Raw genomic sequence first — 18,568 nt, forward strand, 5'->3', positions numbered from 1 at the left:
CACATGGCCTCATGCACGATGCTCTCGCAATCCCTTCTCCAACACCAATAGCTCTGTATTCCTCACCACGTAATAAAACTGGCAGGTAGACTTTCTCTGGTTAGAGGATGGAGGGATGTTCACCCCACCCAACCACCACCAACTCACCAAGGACAAAATTGCACAGAAACTACTGCTTCTCTTGCTTTGCATAATTTATCCTACCATCTTTACATCTCTCTGTAGTTTGCTTTGGTTTTCCGAGGAATGGGGAGGGGCAAGGAGCTCTGCCTGCTTGGAATCTTAGAAGAAGAGTTTGGATTTGATATCTCGCCTTTCACTCCCTTTAAGGAGTCTCAAAGGGGCTAACATTCTCCTTTCCCTTCCTCCCCCACAACAAACACTCTGTGAGGTGAGTGAGGCTGAGAGACTTCAGAGAAGTGTGACTCGCCCAAGGTCACCCAGCAGCTGCATGTGGAGGAGCGGAGATGCGAACCCGGTTCCCCAGATTACAAGACTACCGCTCTTAGCCACTACACCACACTGGCTGCAGTCCTGTGCTCACTTACCTGGGAGTAAGACTCTCATAGCCCTACCTGGGGGTACCAGAGATTGAACATGGAACCTCTTGCCTAATAGCAGCTATAAGAAGCATGGTTGAGTTTCCCCGCCAAATCTGGCAGAGAACTGGCTCCGTTGCTTCTGCTTAGTATCGACAATGTCTCTCTTTACCTTATGCTTTTCTTCTACCTGTTCCCCCCTCCCGCTGCCCCCTGCCAGGTATATCATCCTTATGACGCTCCAAGACCGAAATGAGAAGCTGTTCTACCGGGTCCTCACGTCGGACATAGAAAGATTCATGCCGATAGTATACACTCCCACCGTCGGCTTGGCCTGTCAGCAGTATGGGCTGGCTTTCAGAAGGCCTCGGTGAGTAGACGGGACTATTTTTATCTCTCTTACCCCATCATTGTGCCATCCCACCCCATGCTTAATTGGGAACGAATGTTCCTTTTGTCATTGGTACGCCTCTTAATGTGGGTGGCCCTCAAGAAAAAAAGAAATGCCCTTCGAGATTCTTGATCAAACGATGCAGCTATCAAAAACAGTTTGCATGTGTTTACTTAATGGCCTGCTGGGGAGTCGTTTTGTTCAAGAACAGGAAAGGGCAATCTAGCTAAATTTAACTGCAAAAACATTCTCACTTGAGCCCTCCTCCGTCAGTTCCATAACCTTTAAGATTCTTGTTGTCTTGCTGTTCAACCCTTGGGGGTAAACAGCGTTTGCCGTGTGCTTCAGCAAATGCCTTTTTGCTGCGTCGGGAGACAGAAATCGCTATGCCTGTGAACCATGCCTGCAGACCATGGGCAGGGGACTTGCCGGCACCTGAGTGGCAAACTTAGCAAGAGTCAGGGCGGAGCAAGGCAAAGGTAGCCTAGATTGGCACAGCCAAAGAGTCCTTAACGAGAGCTGTCAATCAGCCTGCCAGCATCTTCTTCCTGCTTCCTTTTATAAGGAAAGGTCAAGTAGGGCCAGGGGAGCTAACTTTCCAAGGCACTAGGTCACTGCATTCTGTGGGAGGATTTACCCTCCAGCTCTCTAAAACATCAGAAGCCCCTTCCATTGCAGCAGGGCCTTCACTGTGGCTGCCCCTGTTCTGTGGAACAGTGTCCCGGTTGAGATAGGACAGTACTATCAGATTCCAGTTGCTGGGAATCACAGCTAGGAAGAGCACTGTTGCACTCAGATTCAGCTTGCAGGCTTTCCAGGAGTGGCGCCTGGTTGGCCGCCGGGAGAGCAAAGTGCTGGACGAGATGGGCAACTCTCCATTGGCCGAGCATGAAACCCTTAATCTCAGAGTTCTGAGTCCAAGGGGGGTTGGACTAGATGACCCTCGTGACCCTTTCCAACTCTGATCCCAACTGCTCCAGCAGGCTGTTCTTATGCGGGCAGCAACTTTTGGAAAACCACAGGTTACTCATCCTTGGTGTAGATTCTCCATGCTTTTAAAAGTAACCCCTGAGGAAGAGGGAACTCCTTTGATATGTATTGGATTTGTTTCACAATCTTCTTAAACTAACCCCACATTGCTTTGTGAACATTGACTGGAAAAGAGTCCTGCTGAGCCAGGCCAAACGACCCCAGCAACCTCTTTTCACCAGATGCCTGTGGGAAGCCTGGAAGAAGGATCTGAGTGCCACAACACTCTGCCCACTTCTGATTCAGTATTCAGAAGCATAACACTTCCAGATCTGGAGACTGACCAGAATGGCTAGTTCCTGAAGGATCATCTCTTATATGAAGCTGCCTTTTCTCTGAGACCATCCTCAGAGGCCCTGCTTCCGGTGACCCTTCCATCAGAGGGTAGGCAGGTGTTTGTTGAAGACAGGGCCTTCTCAGTGTTGGCACCCCGGTTTTGGAAAACTCTCCCCAGGCAAGTGTTCCTGGTGACTATACTGCTCACTTTTCAGGCACCAGGTAAAGCTCATTTTATTCTCCTGCCGTTGAGCTTGCTGCTGGTTCTAATGCTTTTGTTGTTTTTGTCTTCCTGCTGTTGGCTTTAACCCTTGTTTTTATTGGATGGTGTCTCTATTGCTTTATGGTTGGTTTATGGGTTTTACATTGCTAATGTAAGCAGCCTTAGACAATTAATAGGAAAAACATGGAATGAATATATTCAATATAACAATGGCTACACCCTCTTGGCTTCCTTTATGGAGATTATCAGCCATTCTGTTAGAGACCTGCCAATTTTATTCTTAGTACAGCTCTTAGAAGAACACTAAGTGTATAATTAATAATACTGAATAGTTGTGCCTGTTGTGCAAAATGCAGAAGTATAACCAGCTGTTTTTTTAACTTTCCAGTGTCGTATATCAGGTAACCAGTTCTCCCCTGGATTCCATTAGCAGTGGCCGGTTTACAAATCTGAATCAAATTACATCTGGCTGTGTCCATTTTCAGGCTTTCTTCCCATGGCCAGCCTTGCCCTCCAGATGTTTTGGACTACAACTCCCATCAGAACAGCTGGGGCTGATGGGAACTGTAGTGGAAAAAATCTGGATGGGACAAGTCTTGGGGAGGCTGTCATTATATTCCCAGTTTGCTCTATCAATAGATTACGAGCCATTTTGTAATCTCAGAAGTAGGAGTGTCAGAGAATTCAGAGAAACAAGAGCAGAAATTGCTGGTGTTCGCCTATTTTGTCCCATCACTGGCGGAGGAAGAGGAGAGCGGGGGGAGCGCACTGACCCCAGCAGCGCAATCCCGGTGGGGTGCCATTGCGGCTGCCCCCCGCCTGAGCGCCACACCCCCGGGATGCGCGCCAGCCCTGCCCCCACCTGCTCTCCGCCACTGTGTCCCATACCCAGAACAGAAGTCAATCCAGTGAATACAGTTGGCATTCATTGTTGTTGCTTTCAGTACACAAATGTAACTCTGGCTTTTGCTATTTCATTGAATACGTCCTCGCTTCTCAGGCATGAGCCAGCAATAAATCACACTGAGTAAGTGGAGTTAGCTCTTTATTAGAAGAAACAAAGTCTGCCCAGGAGTGCCAGGCCTAATGAGCACAGCACCTCTTCTTAGAGAGCCAGTGTGGTGTAGTGGTTAAGAGTGGTAGACTCATAATCTGGGGAACCGGGTTCGCGTCTCCGCTCCTCCACATGCAGCTGCTGGATGACCTTGGGCCAGTCACACTTCTCTGAAGTCTCTCAGCCCCACTCACCTCACAGAGTGTTTGTTGTGGGGGAGGAAGGGAAAAGAGAATGTTAGCCGCTTTGAGACTCCTTCGGGTAGTGATAAAGCAGGATATCAAATCCAAACTCCTCTTGTCTTCTTAGTAGGTCTTGTCCCTGTGAGGCAGTTGTGGAGACTGAAGGTCCCCACCTCCCCACAGCTGCCTAAGTCTCCTTCTCTCCAGGGTCCTTCCTAAGCAATCTGAGACTTGTGCCTGTGTGTGTCTCTGCTCTTCCCTCTTCACACCTCTTTTGGTTCTGGGAGACCAGGGGGAAGGGAAGCTTGTTGCAGCAGGAGGGGGAGACATCTGTGACTCTGCACCAGTCTGACTCATCTCTGCCTCTTGTCCTCCCTCATCCCTCTCCACTGCTTCAGCTTCTGCCTCTGATTCTGGACTTATCTCTGCCACAGACTCTCCCTGCTCACTAAGCCCTGTTATCTCTTCAGCTTCTGACTCCTTCTCTTCCCAGTCTCCTCCCTCTGACCACTCATCATTGTCCCACCTCCGCTTCCTGGCCTCTGAGCCTTCTTCTTTTGGGGGTTCCCTGGATGTTGGCCATGGTGGGTGAGACTGATAAGAGCTGGAGTCCCACAAGGTCTGGGCGGGAGGCACAGGTTCTCCTCACCTGCTATGAGCTCCTCAAAGTGCAGTTGTTTTCCTAATTCACAAAGAAGGCAAGACTTCCTCTGCAAAAGTTCCTCTGCCAATAATTCCAGCTCTTTTGGAAGCTGCCTTCCCAAGACATCTTTTTCCAATTATCTGTTTCTCGACCCCCTAGAAACTTCCTCTTTTATCACGATTAAAAGGGGTGGTTTTCACTTGAGAAATAATGCGCTTCTTGTTTATGTTAAGCATTTTTCTTCCTTCCTTAGAAAAGCTCTTCTCCAGTCAGATTTGGCCGCGTGAGGATACAATGCTGGCTCTCTGATCGCTGCAGTTCGCAAAATCGGAACGGGTTAGGAGAAACCACACAAAAATCAGAACCGATTAGTTTCAGACAGAAGCCTCCTCCAGCTCTACCACAAGATGCCTGGGACTGAACCAGGGACGCTCTGTGTCTTTCCCCCCAGTTCTGCAAAGCCTGAAGGGATAGCGGCACCGATCCACTCCAGTTTGAATTGAGGCAGAGGAAAAGAGTTTGTTAACCCCACTCTCCATGGTAATGGGCTGTAGCTCAGTGACACAGCAGCTGCTTTCGCATGCAGATAGTCCCGAGGGAACATTGTAGAACAACAAATAAAGAGCATGATATGTGGACAGTCCAATATAAATCCATTTCTAGCGCACTGTTACTGTGTCAAAGACATGTTGCAGAATACAGTGGTACCTCGGGTTAAGAACTTAATTCGTTCTGGAGGTCTGTTCTTAACCTGAAACTGTTCTTAACCTGAGGTACCACTTTAGCTAATGGGGCCTCCCGCTGCCGCCACATCCTGTTCTCATCCTGAAGCAAAGTTCTTAACCGGAGATATTATTTCTGGGTTAGCGGAGTCTGTAACCTGAAGCGTCTGTAACCTGAGGTACCACTGTACACACACACACACACACCGTGTCTGTACTCCTCCCGTCCTGCCATATAATCTGATTTTGAAAGATCCGTGAAGCATGGAGGGAACTCATGAACTCCCTGTCTCCTCCTGGTCATAGTCTCCTAACTATGATCAGGCAACGTAGATCTGTGCTGGACCTTTACAGAGACAGCATTGTTTATATACTGGAAACACTTAACTAGTTATCCCAATGCATTCATTAAGCTGATTTCAAGAATAGACAGAGAGCACAATGCTACGACTAGCAATTTGCTTCATTGGCAATAAAATTCTAGCTGGATTGAAAGATCATCTTTTTTCCCCTCTCTTTTTTTACTGTTATGAGAAGAGGGTTGTTGCAACAGGAGGGAGCCATTCCTGAGATATGTGGGTTTCATGTTTATGGAAAAGGGAGCCAAAATTCCTTTTCCCCACTTCTTTAGTTTCCTTTCATAAAAAAGGCTTCCTTTCTTCAGATACATCTGCTTTCTGTACGCTTCCAGCCACTGAAGCAGTTATTTCTCTCAAGAAGCTAAATGATTTCTGCCAAAGACTACACCCCATATGACCCATCACCTCTAGCCAGCTTGCAAAAAAACTTTTGTCTTCATTGGCTGCATTCGCATGGCACAATAAATCTGGCTTTCTCGCTTATCGCGGTTTCTGATGCACGCTCCCCGATCGCTTCTGCTTTGCTCCTACACAGTGTGAAGAAAAGAAATAAGCCAGGAAGCCACAATTATAGCCTGTTGTTGTTGTTTAGTTGATTAGTTGTGTCTGACTCTTCGTGACCCCCTGGACCAGAGCACGCCAGGCCCTCCTGTCTTCCACTGCCTCCCGCAGTTTGGTCAAACTCATGCTGGTAGCTTCGAGAACACTATCCAACCATCTCATCCTCTGTCGTCCCCTTCTCCTTGTGCCCTCCATCTTTCCCAACATCAGGGTCCTTTCCAGGGAGTCTTCTCTTCTCATGAGGTGGCCAAAGTATTAGAGCCTCAGCTTCAGGATCTGTCCTTCCAGTGAGCACTCAGGGCTGATTTCCTTCAGAATGGATAGGTTTGATCTTCTTGCAGTCTATGGGACTCTCAAGAGTCTCTTCCAGCTCCATAATTCAAATGCATCAATTCTTCAGCGATCAGCCTTCTTTGTGGTCCAGCTCTCACTTCCATACATCACTACCGGGAAAACCATAGCTTTAACTATACGGACCTTGAGATCCTTGTGGCTTAAGGGTGTGTGTGTTTTGCAGTGGATTCATAAAGATGCCTTGGAAATGGCACCTTTTGGCTCTCATTCGAAGGTCTGGCTTAAAACATGCGATGGCAGCTTAAGATGGCTACTCAGCAAAGGAAGGTGGCTTATTCTGCTTTGTGCTTGCAAATTATTTCAAGACAAATCCATCTTGATTCTCTTGTCTTGTTCCCCATTCCCCTCTTCTTCCTCCACTTCACATTAAGAGTACTTGCAGGAGAAAAGAAATTATTGGCTATTTGGTTTTATAAAGAATAGAAAAACAAAACCCTGTAACAATTAGCTGAGCCTTTGCACGTACATGCGAGAGCCAACCCATAAAAAGCGGCAATTAGTCACTGCCGTTACTTCAACCCCTCGGATGGTTAATTATGATCTGTGCTTGGAGAAATGAAGTGCAGGCTCAGGCAGAGGCCTCTGTCATTACTGGCCCTTTGTCAGGAGGAGTGCTTGTTAGCTTAAGCCTTCCCCCAAAGAGCTAAACAATTACAAATGTTTGGTTTTCAAATTTCAGGGCCTAATGCACTTGCCTTGGCGATCTCAGAAAGAATATCTGCAAACATAGCGAATGATGGGAGTGGCTCCTTGGAAAGGCTCTCTGGAGACCCATGCTTCATTGCATACATTTTTGGGGAGTTTTCATTACTGGAAACAAAACCATGAATCCCTTATCCAAGGTTGTTGTTTTTTTAATGTATTGCTGAGGGGATACATCATTAAATCGTGCATTGCGTTACACAGAGCAGACAGGAATTTGCAGATTTAATGAAAACAAGGGAAGCAGGAGTGAAGAATGGCAATATATATGTACACACACACACACACACACACACACACACACACACACAGTGGTGCCTCACAAGACGAAAAGAATCCGTTCTGTGATTCTCTTCGTCTAGCGGTTTTTTCGTCTTGCGAAGCAAGCCCATTGACGGATTAGCGGATTAGCACTATTAGCGGCTTTTAGCGGCTTATCGGATCAGCTGATAAGCGGCTTAGCGGCTTAGAAAAAGGGGGGGAGGAAAAAAACCCCGCAGGAACTCGCAAGACATATTCGTCTTGTGAAGCAAGCCCATAGGAGATGCGTTTTGCGAAGCACCTCCAAAATGGAAAACTCTTTTGTCTAGCGAGTTTTCCGTCTTGCGAGGCATTCGTCTTGCGGGGCACCACTGTATATATATATATATATATATATGCTCAGAGGTATAGAATTACACACACACACACACACACACACACACACACATATATCACGAAATGCCAGAGCCAGCATAACTCTTCTAGGAGTTAGAGCCAAACCAGGTAAGATGTTAATTGCATGAATACATTTAAAGTGCGTTGTTGTTGTTGTTGTTTTTTAAAAAAACCAAACCAAAACAAGCAGCTGAAGCAGGAAGAACCTGAGCAGTAGTGGAGCCATTGGGTGTGAGAAGTGAGAGAGAGTTTAGCTCAGGAGTAGACAAACTAAGGCCTGGGGGCCGGATCCGGCCCCATCGCCTTCTCAATCCGGCCCACAGACCGTCAGGGAATCAGCATGTTTTTACATGAGTAGAATGTGTGCTTTTATTTAAAATGCATCTCTGGGTTATCTGTGGGGCATAGGAATTTGTTCATTTCCCCCCCCCAAAAAAAAAATATAGTCCGGCCCACCATATGGTCTGAGGGACAGTGGACTGGCCCACGGCTGAAAAAGGTTGCTGACCCCTGATTTAGCTCTTCCTCCATCCCTCCTGTGGTCTCTGCAATGCCTCCCCCCCCCAAAAAAAAAGAAATCTACTATTTTCTGCATTGGTAGGGCATCCTTCATTGGCACCAGTGGAGACTTCCATATTGATGCAAATATCAGCTGGGGGGGGGGGAGACTGGGATTCCCCACTCCTGATTCAACAATTGCATGAAAGATGCAATTGTTTTTGTTTCCTGTTTTTGCACAGCAATGTATCCTTTCTTCCCCCTAAACAGCACTGCAACTTCTGAGCATCGCAACTTTTCTTAGACTGTGATTGCTCTGTTCTTTTTCCCTCTCCTCCAGGGGGCTGTTCATTACCATTCACGATAAAGGACATATTGCAACGATGCTGGACTCATGGCCTGAAGAAAACATAAAGGTAATGGAATGGGCTTCCAAAACCAAGACGCATGTCTTCCCGTCTGTGTTCCCATGGGAGTCACGTGATCCGCTCGAGATCACAAAGCCCCAAAGATGTGCTTTTTCAGGGCAAGATCTGGACGCTATGAGATGACAGCGACCCAAATGGCTGCACCCCAAAAGTGTGTGTTTTGGAGTGCAGCATGAGATCACGGTCCCCCCCAAAAAAACACTTTTCTCCAGGCAAGATGTCAGCAACCAAAATGGCTCCCAAGCTCACGTGATAAAAAAAACAGGATGTCCCTGTTTTTTTGAGACAGTTGTGGGGTATGTAATGGGTATCTTGACTCATTTTTAGCTGAATAGAAACTAAAGGGGTTACAAAAATCTTGAGCTGCTAGAGGAGATTTCATGTTTGTGTGTGCTGTATTCCAGCTGCAAAAAGCTTCAGGAATTTGGGGTTGTTCCTATGAGGGCTTTGTCCCAGAAATTAGCTTTAGTGTCAAGGCTCAGCCATTACATATCTAAAAGCCAGTTCCTGGGTTCTGTCTCTTTGTCACGCAGAAGTGTGACCAAGAATGGAAATCCAGAGTGGGCATAGGCAGATAGGCTGAGTTCTGTCAAGTATTCCAGATGGCCCTGGATGTTCTGAGATGCTACACTCCCATCTTGCAATATTCAGAGACTACACCGGGCAAACAGATTGACTCTTCAAGTAGGTACAATGGTGCTTTCTGCTCCTCCCACCTATTGCAGGAATGAACGTGAACTGATAATGAAGTGGCTGCTTCTCAGCATGCGTCGTTCCTTTATCACTGAATAATTGCAACTCGCTTGCATCTACTATTATGGGAGTGTGCTTTGCAGACAAAATTGCTCCCAGGCCCTTTCCCCCACTAAAAACAAAGCCTTTTTTTGCAAATGCTACCTGTCGATAGCTTTCTAGGGAAGCCTGGCCAAGTCACCAGCAATATCTCCAGGATCACTTAGAATCATAGAGTTGGAAGAGACCACAAGGGCCATTGAGTCCAACCCCCCTGCCAAGCAGGAAACACCATCAGAGCACTCCTGACATATGGTTGTCAAGCCTCTGCTTAAAGACCTCCAAAGAAGGAGACTCCACCACACTCCTTGGCAGCAAATTCCACTGTCGAACAGCTCTTACTGTCAGGAAGTTCTTCCGAATGTTTAGGTGGAATCTTCTTTCTTGTAGTTTGAATCCATTGCTCCGTGTCCGCTTCTCTTGAGCAGCAGAAAACAACCTTTCTCCCTCCTCTATGTGACATCCTTTTATATATTTGAACATGGCTATCATATCACCCCTTAACCTCCTCTTCTCCAGGCTAAACATGCCCAGCAAATCAGGCTTGTGAGGCTGCTTTGCAAGAAACGACCCCATTTAACATTTACAAGTTACAAGTTTACACAGCTGAATGGTAACTTTCAGGAGTGTAAGCAAATCAGGCTCGGAGCAGTCATGTGGCTAATTTGTGGTTTGGTATTCTTAAAACACTGAGTCTCATGGGTGGTAGAGTTGCGCACGCCCAATTGGATTTGCTCTGGTTTCGTCAAAATTTGCTATCAAAGCGCGAAGTCCTTTGTTTCCTGCAGTCCCACGCTTGCTAAATTCCCACGTCATTTACGGTTACCGTCTGGCATGGGATTGTTGTCAGGGACTAAAGCCTGGTTCAAAAGTGCACACAGGCAAACCGGGTTAGAAAGCAGGAAACCAGAGCCACGTCAGACGAATATAGCCAGGATTCAAGAAACGGCATTTTCCCAAGTCAGACCATTGAGTCCATGAAGCTTCAGTATGGTCTGCATTGACTGACAGCAGCTCCTCAACATTTCAAGCAGGGGATATTCCCACTCTTACCTGGAGAGCTCTGAGGTTCCGTTCTGTATAGAAAGCAACTTGTGTTAGAAGCACAATGCGCCTGAGTGCTGGGAATCAAAAGCGGAGAGAGTGTTGTTGTGCTCGGGGGTTGTGGGTTTCTCACAAGCATCTGATTGGCCACTGTGGGTTTCTGTTGGATTTCTCCAACTTCCCTCCAAGAAAATAAACAAGAGCCCTGCTGCAGGGCAACCAAGATGATCTGGGAACCAAGACTTATGAGGAACGCTTGAGGGAGTTGAGTATGTTTAGCTTGGAAAAGAGGAGACTAAGAGGAGATATGATGTAAAGATAAAGGGACCCCTGACCGTTAGGTCCAGTCGTGGCCGACTCTGGGGTTGCGGCGCTCATCTCGCTTTATTGGCCGAGGGAGCCAGCGTACAGCTTCCGGCTCATGTGGCCAGCATGACTAAGCTGCTTCTGGCGAACCAGAGCAGCGCACGGAAACGCCGTTTACCTTCCCGCCGGAGCAGTACCTATGGGAAGCCCACAAGCAGCAGCGCTTTCCTCCCTTGCAATTTCCACTTGAGATATTCATAGAATCATAGAATTGTAGAGTTGGGAGGGACATCAAGGGTTATCCAGTCCAACCCTCTGCAATGCAGGAATATTTTCAAGGCCATACTGCCTGAGACAGTGCAGGTGTGGTACATAGCCGCCATGACGAGTAGCCGATAATGTCCACGGGTTTCTCTAAACCACATTTATTTATTTAGAGCATTTGTACCCAGTTCTTCAGCCAGCAAGACTCCCAAAAAGGCTTACAGGCAATCAGAGCAAGACAGGCCCTCCCCACGGACTTACAATCTTAAAAGAAACACAGCACGCGAGGGGAAAGGGACAGGAAGGGAAGAGGAAAACCAGGCTCCAGTTTCTGAACAGTTCTTCCTATAATGACCCGTTGGCACAATTCAGGAGCTCCTAATGGATCTGGGCCACAGCCAAGCCAGAGGCTTTTAAAGCCATCCAGGTTTGAGAAATGCTTTGAAACTTTGGTTTTAGTGCCAGAATGGTGTTAGGAGCCTTCTGCAAACCATCGCATTCCCACATCCCGGCAGTGGATAAATGCTAAAAGCAAGATGGGGCGAGATGGAAAGCAACAACTCCCTAAATTAGGATTTCAAGTTTTAAACCGTGGATTACTCAGTCAAAGCTGTGAGTTCACGAGCTGCCAGGGCTCAGCTTCAATTGGGGGTGACGCGAGTCGAGTTACTTTTAGAGCCTTATCCTGTCCTGATTCTTTTGTGTTGCTGTAATAGTGTAAAAGTAAGTGGATTTCCCAACCAGCTCATTTGGTATATTAAATTATAAGTCATCTCTGCACTACGTCAAAAAGGCACCTGCGTTTATGTTTTGGGTTATATGCACATTTACTTAATTTGATAGCGGTTTGAATTTCTTTAATCTAATCTGCACACTTAATTATGTTCAGTTCTTGAGTTGGCTAAGCAGCAGATGGTTAATCAGCTCAAATGCCTTTAATCAGCAGATAGCCACACCGACCTTACTTTTCTCAAAGTAATATTTGTTTCAAGTTTACAGTGACAATGGGGCTGAGAGACCCCGGAGCCAATTGAATGCATGCATCTATTACAGAGCCAATGTATATCATTCCCTTTTAATCAGGGTTTCGCTGTTACAAAGGACTTGGAGAATGTGGGGCCTGCTGTCTGCTTAACCTCATTCTGTGTCTGGCTTTCAGGCTTTGAATTGGTTTCTGCACCGAGAATGTCCCCTGACCTAACTCCTGATTAGGTGCAACGAGGAAACTTCCGATGAGCGAGGGTTGGTTCTGCAGTGTGTTTATAACGAGTCCAATGGGACACAGATGCGCGGCAAAGTTCAGCCAGCAAATCTAACCCACAAATATACACACACATGCTTTTATTTTCCGTGTGTGTACGAAAGACAATAGCTTTCCTCCACCCACGCCCATGTCAGAAGCGATTACCCGTGTAGATAACTTTCCGCATAACTTTTGCAACCGAAAGCGACTGGCAGACCTGGAAAAGAAGGAAGCCGTCGGTCCCCTTGGGTGATGCTCGTTGCTTTAGACTGGATAGCAACGCCTATTTATCTTTGACCGCGGCAGCAACAAAAAAAAAAAACCTCCAGCCATATGGCTGAAGTTTTTTAATCCCCCAGTGAATTCTCCCTTTAATCATCTGAAATATGTTAAGAAAATTTTACAGCGAATTCCTTCTGAACTAGGAAAAAATTCCTCGTGAGGTCTGTTGTTCTGTTCCTAAGTAAACACAGCTTTTCTCATTCCTCTTCCACCCACTCCCTAAAGCAGGTAAATCTGATGAAATATCCGACAGTCTCGTAGTCTTGCATTCGCTGCCCTCTCGCCCTGATATGCCTATGTGCGCGATCCCTGTTAGAATCATAGAACTGTACAGATGGAAGGGACTCTGAGCATCATCTAGTGCAGGCATAGGCAAAGTCGGCTCTCCGGATGCTTTGGGACTACAACTCCCTTCAGCCCTGACCACTGGTCCTGTTAGCTAGGGATGGTGGGAGTTGTAGTCCCAAAACATCTGGAGGGTCGAGTTTGCCTATGCCTGATCTAGTCCAACCCCTGGCAGTGCAGAAGTATGTAGCTGTCCTGTATGGGAATCAAACCTGTGGCCGTAATAACACTATTCTGTAGCCTACTGAGCTCAGAAGGACTCCACTGCCGTGTTTGGGTGCAGTGCTAAGCCACAAGCCATGGTTGAGCAGGTTGGGCTGGACTCCTAACTCCCGCATTCTTCCAGGCATTTTAACCTGTGCATTTTTTAAATTTTGAAGGGTCTTCTTCTTTCGTTGCATTTTTGTTGTGGTGCACATGGCGGTACCCAGCCCTGAAATTCTAAGCAGAGTGAAGAGCAGTATAAAAGATGCTTTAAGTTAAATGTTCTCAGATAGCTTTTGTGGCTTACCCAAGGAGCATGATCCACAGATCCAGCCCCAAACTAGACCCAGCTATCAGGGGGGTGGTTTAATACTGGGAAATCGCTCTAGGTTAATTGCAGCAAGGACTACGAGCTGATGCCGTTCCAGAGCAAGGAAAGGGGACTCGACAAAAAAACAAAAACAAAAAAACCCCACACACAATTCTCCTTTTGTTAACAATGTCCTGGATTCTGATTTCAGTTTTTATTTATTTTTTTTGCTATGGGCTGCACCGGGCACCGAATTGTAAACTGGAGCTTGTCCCAGAGGCTGGAGGATAAGAAGAGCTAAATTACACCACTTAAAAGGAAAACAGAATTAAAGCTCTTTTAAATTGTGTTTTGCACTTCCTGTGGGTGATAAAGGCTACAGTAAATCATTTCAAAGCCTGCCAAGTAGACGTATGAAAAATAAGCAAATTAAATTACTTCCTGAAGTTGCAATGGCTTCTTGTCCCTTTTTGCCCTTCAAAGGCAAAAGCAGGGCAATCCTGGACTTTCGGCCCATTTGCACCCGTGCTTTTCATGCCCTTTGCAGATTTCCTATCCACCTTTTTCCTTATTTATGAGGGGTTTTTTTCCATCTGGTCTGCAACTGGAGTCAGTTTTTGTTTAGTTTTTAAGGGTGTTTAAAAGCAGACTGGGACAGGCATCACTTCCCACGACATACCCACATTATTTCCTTTGTCTTATTCCTGCTCGTGAGGGGCTGCCAGCTCTGCAGGCAAGCAGTGACATAACTGGGCTCCTGAGCCCCACAGGGGTGCTGCAGAAAGAATGTAGTTGGTCAAGGGAGTCGTGGACCCCAAATAATAATAATAAAAATAATAATTTATTATTTATACCCCGCCCATGTGGTTGGGTTTCCCCAGCCACTCTGGGCGGCTTCCAACAAAACACTTAAATACAATAATCTATTAAACACTAAAAGCTTCCCTAAAGAGGGCTGCCTTTAGATGTCTTCTACAAGTTTGGTAGTTATTTTTCTCTTTGACATCTGGTGGGAGGGCGTTCCACAGGGCGGGTGCCACTACCGAGAAGGCCCTTGGCGCTGGACCTCAGTGTCCATACAGAACGATGGAGGTGGAGACGCTCCTTCAGGTATACTGGACCAAGGCCATTTAGGGCTTTAAAGGTCAGCACCAACACTTTGAATTGTGCTCGGAAACGTACTGGGAGCCAGTGTAGGTCTTTCACGACCGGTGTTATATGGTCTCGGCGGCCACTCCCAGTCACCAGTCTAGCTGCCGCATTTTGAATTAGTTGTAGTTTCTGGGTCACCTTCAAAGGTAGCCCCACATAGAGTGCTTTGCAGTAGTCCAAGCGGGAGATAACCAAAGCATGTACCACTCTGGTGAGACAGTGCACAGGCAGGTAGGGTCTCAGCCTGCATACCAGATGGAGCTGATAAACAGCTGCCCTGGACACAGATTTGACCTGTGCCTCCATGGACAGCTGCAAGTCCAGAATGACTCCCAGGCTGCACACCTGGTCCTTCAGGGGGCACAGTTACCCCATTCAGGACCAGGGAGTCCCCCACACCTGCTGGCCTCCTGTCCCCCCAAAACAGTACTTCTGTCTTGTCAGGATTCAACCTCAATCTGTTAGCCACCAAAAGGCTGAAAACCTCTGCCTTGGGCTAACCACTCAGCACATGTGCTAAGTTTCCTCATGGGGGGGGGAGTAGCTCAAGCCCCTTAGTGATTTAGGTTGACCTTGTCTGCACATTTTCCTGCTTTACAATTTGTTTCACTGCTTCGCTTGTGAGTCGGGTAGGATTCACTCATTATTTTTAAGGGCCAGACATGCTGCTACTCATCAATATGCTCACTCACCATCTTATTAAATGAAAAGAAATGTTAAGGCAGTTGCAAAGCCTCCAAGGGGGTTGGTGGCAGTGGCAAGTTCTCTCAGTGACGTCACAGGCACTAGCCCATCAGTGCCATACCAATACTCAATTCCCACCCCCCTTACAAACAGTCTTTCGACGCTCGACCCGGAGAGGATAAAATTGCTCTGAAAGCGGCAAAGGCGCTTCTAGAATGGCCTTAAAGGTAAAGGTAAAGGGACCCCTGACCATTAGGTCCAGTCATGGCCGACTCTGGGGTTGCGGTGCTCATCTCGCTTTATTGGCCAGGGGAGCCAGCGTACAGCTTCCGGGTCATGTGGCCAGCATGACTAAGCCACTTCTGGCAAACCAGAGCAGCACACAGAAACACCGTTTACCTTCCCGCCGGAGCGGTACCTATTTATCTACTTGCACTTTGACGTGCTTTCAAACTGCTAGGTTGGCAGGAGCAGGGACCGAGCAACGGGAGCTCACCCTGTCACAGGGATTCGAACCGCTGACCTTTTGATTGGCAAGTCCTAGGCTCTGTGGTTTAACCCACAGCGCCAGCCGCGTCCCGATAGAATGGCCTTACTGCTGTGCAAATGTGTTGTCTGCCTTCATTCACCCTGTGGAATACAATCTCTTGCACAGTCGTATCAAATGCTGCTTTTTTTAACAGCAGGCTTCTCTCTTCGCTCACAGGCCATCGTGGTGACAGACGGCGAGAGGATTCTGGGTCTGGGGGATCTGGGAAGCTACGGCATGGGAATCCCTGTCGGGAAACTTGCTCTCTACACGGCTTGTGGGGGCGTCCACCCCCAACATTGCCTACCTGTCCTTTTGGATGTCGGCACAGACAACGAGGTGAGTTTGACTTCCTCGTATTCATTTGCTGCTATCCTAGAATCTCAAGGTAATGCGTGTGTCAGTGGAGGCTGGCCCATTAGAGAGTATGGGGCAATGCCCCAGGAAATTCAGTTCGCCTTGCACAGTATACCTCTGAATATCAGTGGCTGTGGATTACAGGAGGGGTGAGTGTTGCCCTCAGGTCCTAGTTTTGGGCTTCCCATGGGTCTCTGGTTGGCTGCTGTGAGATCAGGATGCTGGACTAGATGGGCTATTGGCCTAACCCATCTTAAAGGTAAAGGTAAAAGGACCCCTGACCATTAGGTCCAGTCGTGACCAACTCTGGAATTGCGGGGCTCATCTCGCTTTACTGGCCGAGGGAGCCGGCGTACAGCTTCTGGGTCATGTGGCCAGCATGACTAAGCCGCTTCTGGTGAACCAGAGCAGCACACAGAAATGCCGTTTACCTTCCCGCCAGAGCGGTACCTATTTATCTACTTGCACTTTGACATGCTTTCAAACTGCTAGGTTGGCAGGAGCAGGGACCGAGCAACGGGAGCTCACCCCGTCACGGGGATTCGAACCACCGACCTTCTGATCGGCAAGTCCTAGGCTCTGTGGTTTAACCCACAGCGCCACCCGCATCCCTTCTGACCCATCTTACCTCTTCCTAATTTTGTTGGCAAAAGGGTTTAATAACATGCATTGCGACACATGTGAGTACTTTAGAATATTAGATTTTGGATGCAGAAATCCAGGGCAGTCCCTGAGATACTTTGGGTTTGGATGGTTGTCTGAATGCGCACACAGGCACAAAGTGATTATTGTAGCACAGTTTCCAGCTCTTGTGGAACCTCTTGGAGTCTAAAACATTGCAGCAGGTATTGCGAGCTCGAGATAAATTCTGGATTCTCTCCCGTCCAGCTGGCCGAAAACTCAAAACAGCTTTCCAGCCAGCAGGAGTTGAAGAGGTCCGCTCCATCTTTCAGCGCGATAATGGGGAGTTTAAAAGATCCTTGGCTGCCCAGGCCTGATACAGCCTTTACTCTTCCTGAAACCAACACATCCCTACGGCTGCTTGGAAGAGATTATATTTCAGCAAACGAAGAATCCCCCCGCGGGTGGCTGGAGGCTAATTAATTTCAGCGGTTTGTCAGATCACACACTCTAATTCTTGCGATAATAATATGAGAGGGTTGCATCTGTTAGCAGTTTTCTGCTTTGCGACTCCAGCAGTTTTAGCTTGTGCCAGAAAGGACATCTGCAAAGAGGGGTGTTTTTTGGGGGGGGGGTTGCCCCCTCTTCTTCTTTTAGCCAGTAAAGACCTCACGGCTTTTTGATGTGTCCAAGTTTAGTCAACAAAATGCTCTTTTTAAAAATAAAGCTTGCTCTCGCTCTCTTTTTCATTCGACAGCTTACCACACAGGTGGATAATGTGGTGCCCATGGGTTTGGATATGCCCACAAGTGGCCTTTGCTGGGGGCTGCGGCCTCACCCCACCCTCCGAATCAGGGGAGCAGGAAGCCATCTCTAATAGCCAATAGAAGGCCGTTTTCAAGGCTAATTTCAGGTGGAGTTACAGCTGGGAAGGGGGTGGTCTCCATGAACATCTCCCTTGTTCTCTTACAGTGGCAATGGTGCCACCTGAGAGATGCCAGAGCTGTGCTCAGGCTGCAAAAAAGGCCCTGGTTCTATCCAGAAAAACCTGGGTTTGGCCTTGATAGTGGTACCTTTTCTTTTTTTTATATATATTCCCTATTTTTCTCGCAGCAGGAGACAGCTGGCTCTTCCTTTAACCTAGTGCCCTTTGTCTGCGCAGAAAACACTGCTATAAAACGTTGCCTTTTTCCTCTGCGGAGTTCATTATGGCACAGAGGAACTTGAGTCACGACTCAGGGAATCCCCTTTTACGCTTCCTGGCGATAGAGCACAGCTGTGCGCCTGCAGCTTTGGAAAACAACGGCAACAATGAGGTGGGAGCGCCTGCAGGCCAGCCGTCCGTGGAGCAACGGGGAAGTCACGGGACAATGGGGGTCTGTTGTTGGGATGCCCCCTGCATCCCTCCCCTTTGATACGGCTACCAAGTCTTCACAGGGTACAAACGGCATCCCGTTCCACTTAGTCACCGAGGCCAGTTAGTCATCACACCTGCTTCTGTTTCCTTCGCTTTGAGCCAGGATCCTGTTTCCCACCAGGCTAAAAGCCGAGGCAGGCCTTCCTGTGAGTCATCGGCTGCGCTGGACGTTCCAGTTTGGAGCAAGCATGGTGGCCGGGATGGAAAATCGTTTGGGAAAACAACAATGTGGTCCTTCAGCTATTGCAGGCCTTGACCTTGCCACTGGCCTGTTGGGAATCTTGTATAAAGTAGGACACAAGATCACAAGAACAACCCCCCCGCTGGATCAGTTCAAAGGCCCATCTAGCCCAGATGTCTAAGGGAAGCCCCAAAGTAGGACCTGAGTGCGAATCTTTCC

At 47.7% G+C, this 18,568-nt stretch overlaps 1 protein-coding gene across 1 annotated transcript in view; it reads left to right on the forward strand.

Annotated features, from left to right (window-relative positions):
• Positions 1-18,568, forward strand: part of ME3 (malic enzyme 3) — an 84,927-nt gene that overhangs the window by 41,426 nt on the left and 24,933 nt on the right. The window contains exons 4-6 of the mRNA XM_083499660.1: positions 760-909; positions 8,531-8,606; positions 15,951-16,112. Of these exons, the coding sequence (XP_083355786.1) occupies positions 760-909; positions 8,531-8,606; positions 15,951-16,112 (388 nt within the window). The remainder of the gene's footprint in view (positions 1-759; positions 910-8,530; positions 8,607-15,950; positions 16,113-18,568) is intronic.

Source organism: Podarcis liolepis (genome assembly GCF_965112155.1).
Source record: "Podarcis liolepis genome assembly, chromosome: 4".
In the NCBI taxonomy this organism is placed as follows: Eukaryota; Metazoa; Chordata; class Lepidosauria; order Squamata; family Lacertidae; genus Podarcis; species Podarcis liolepis.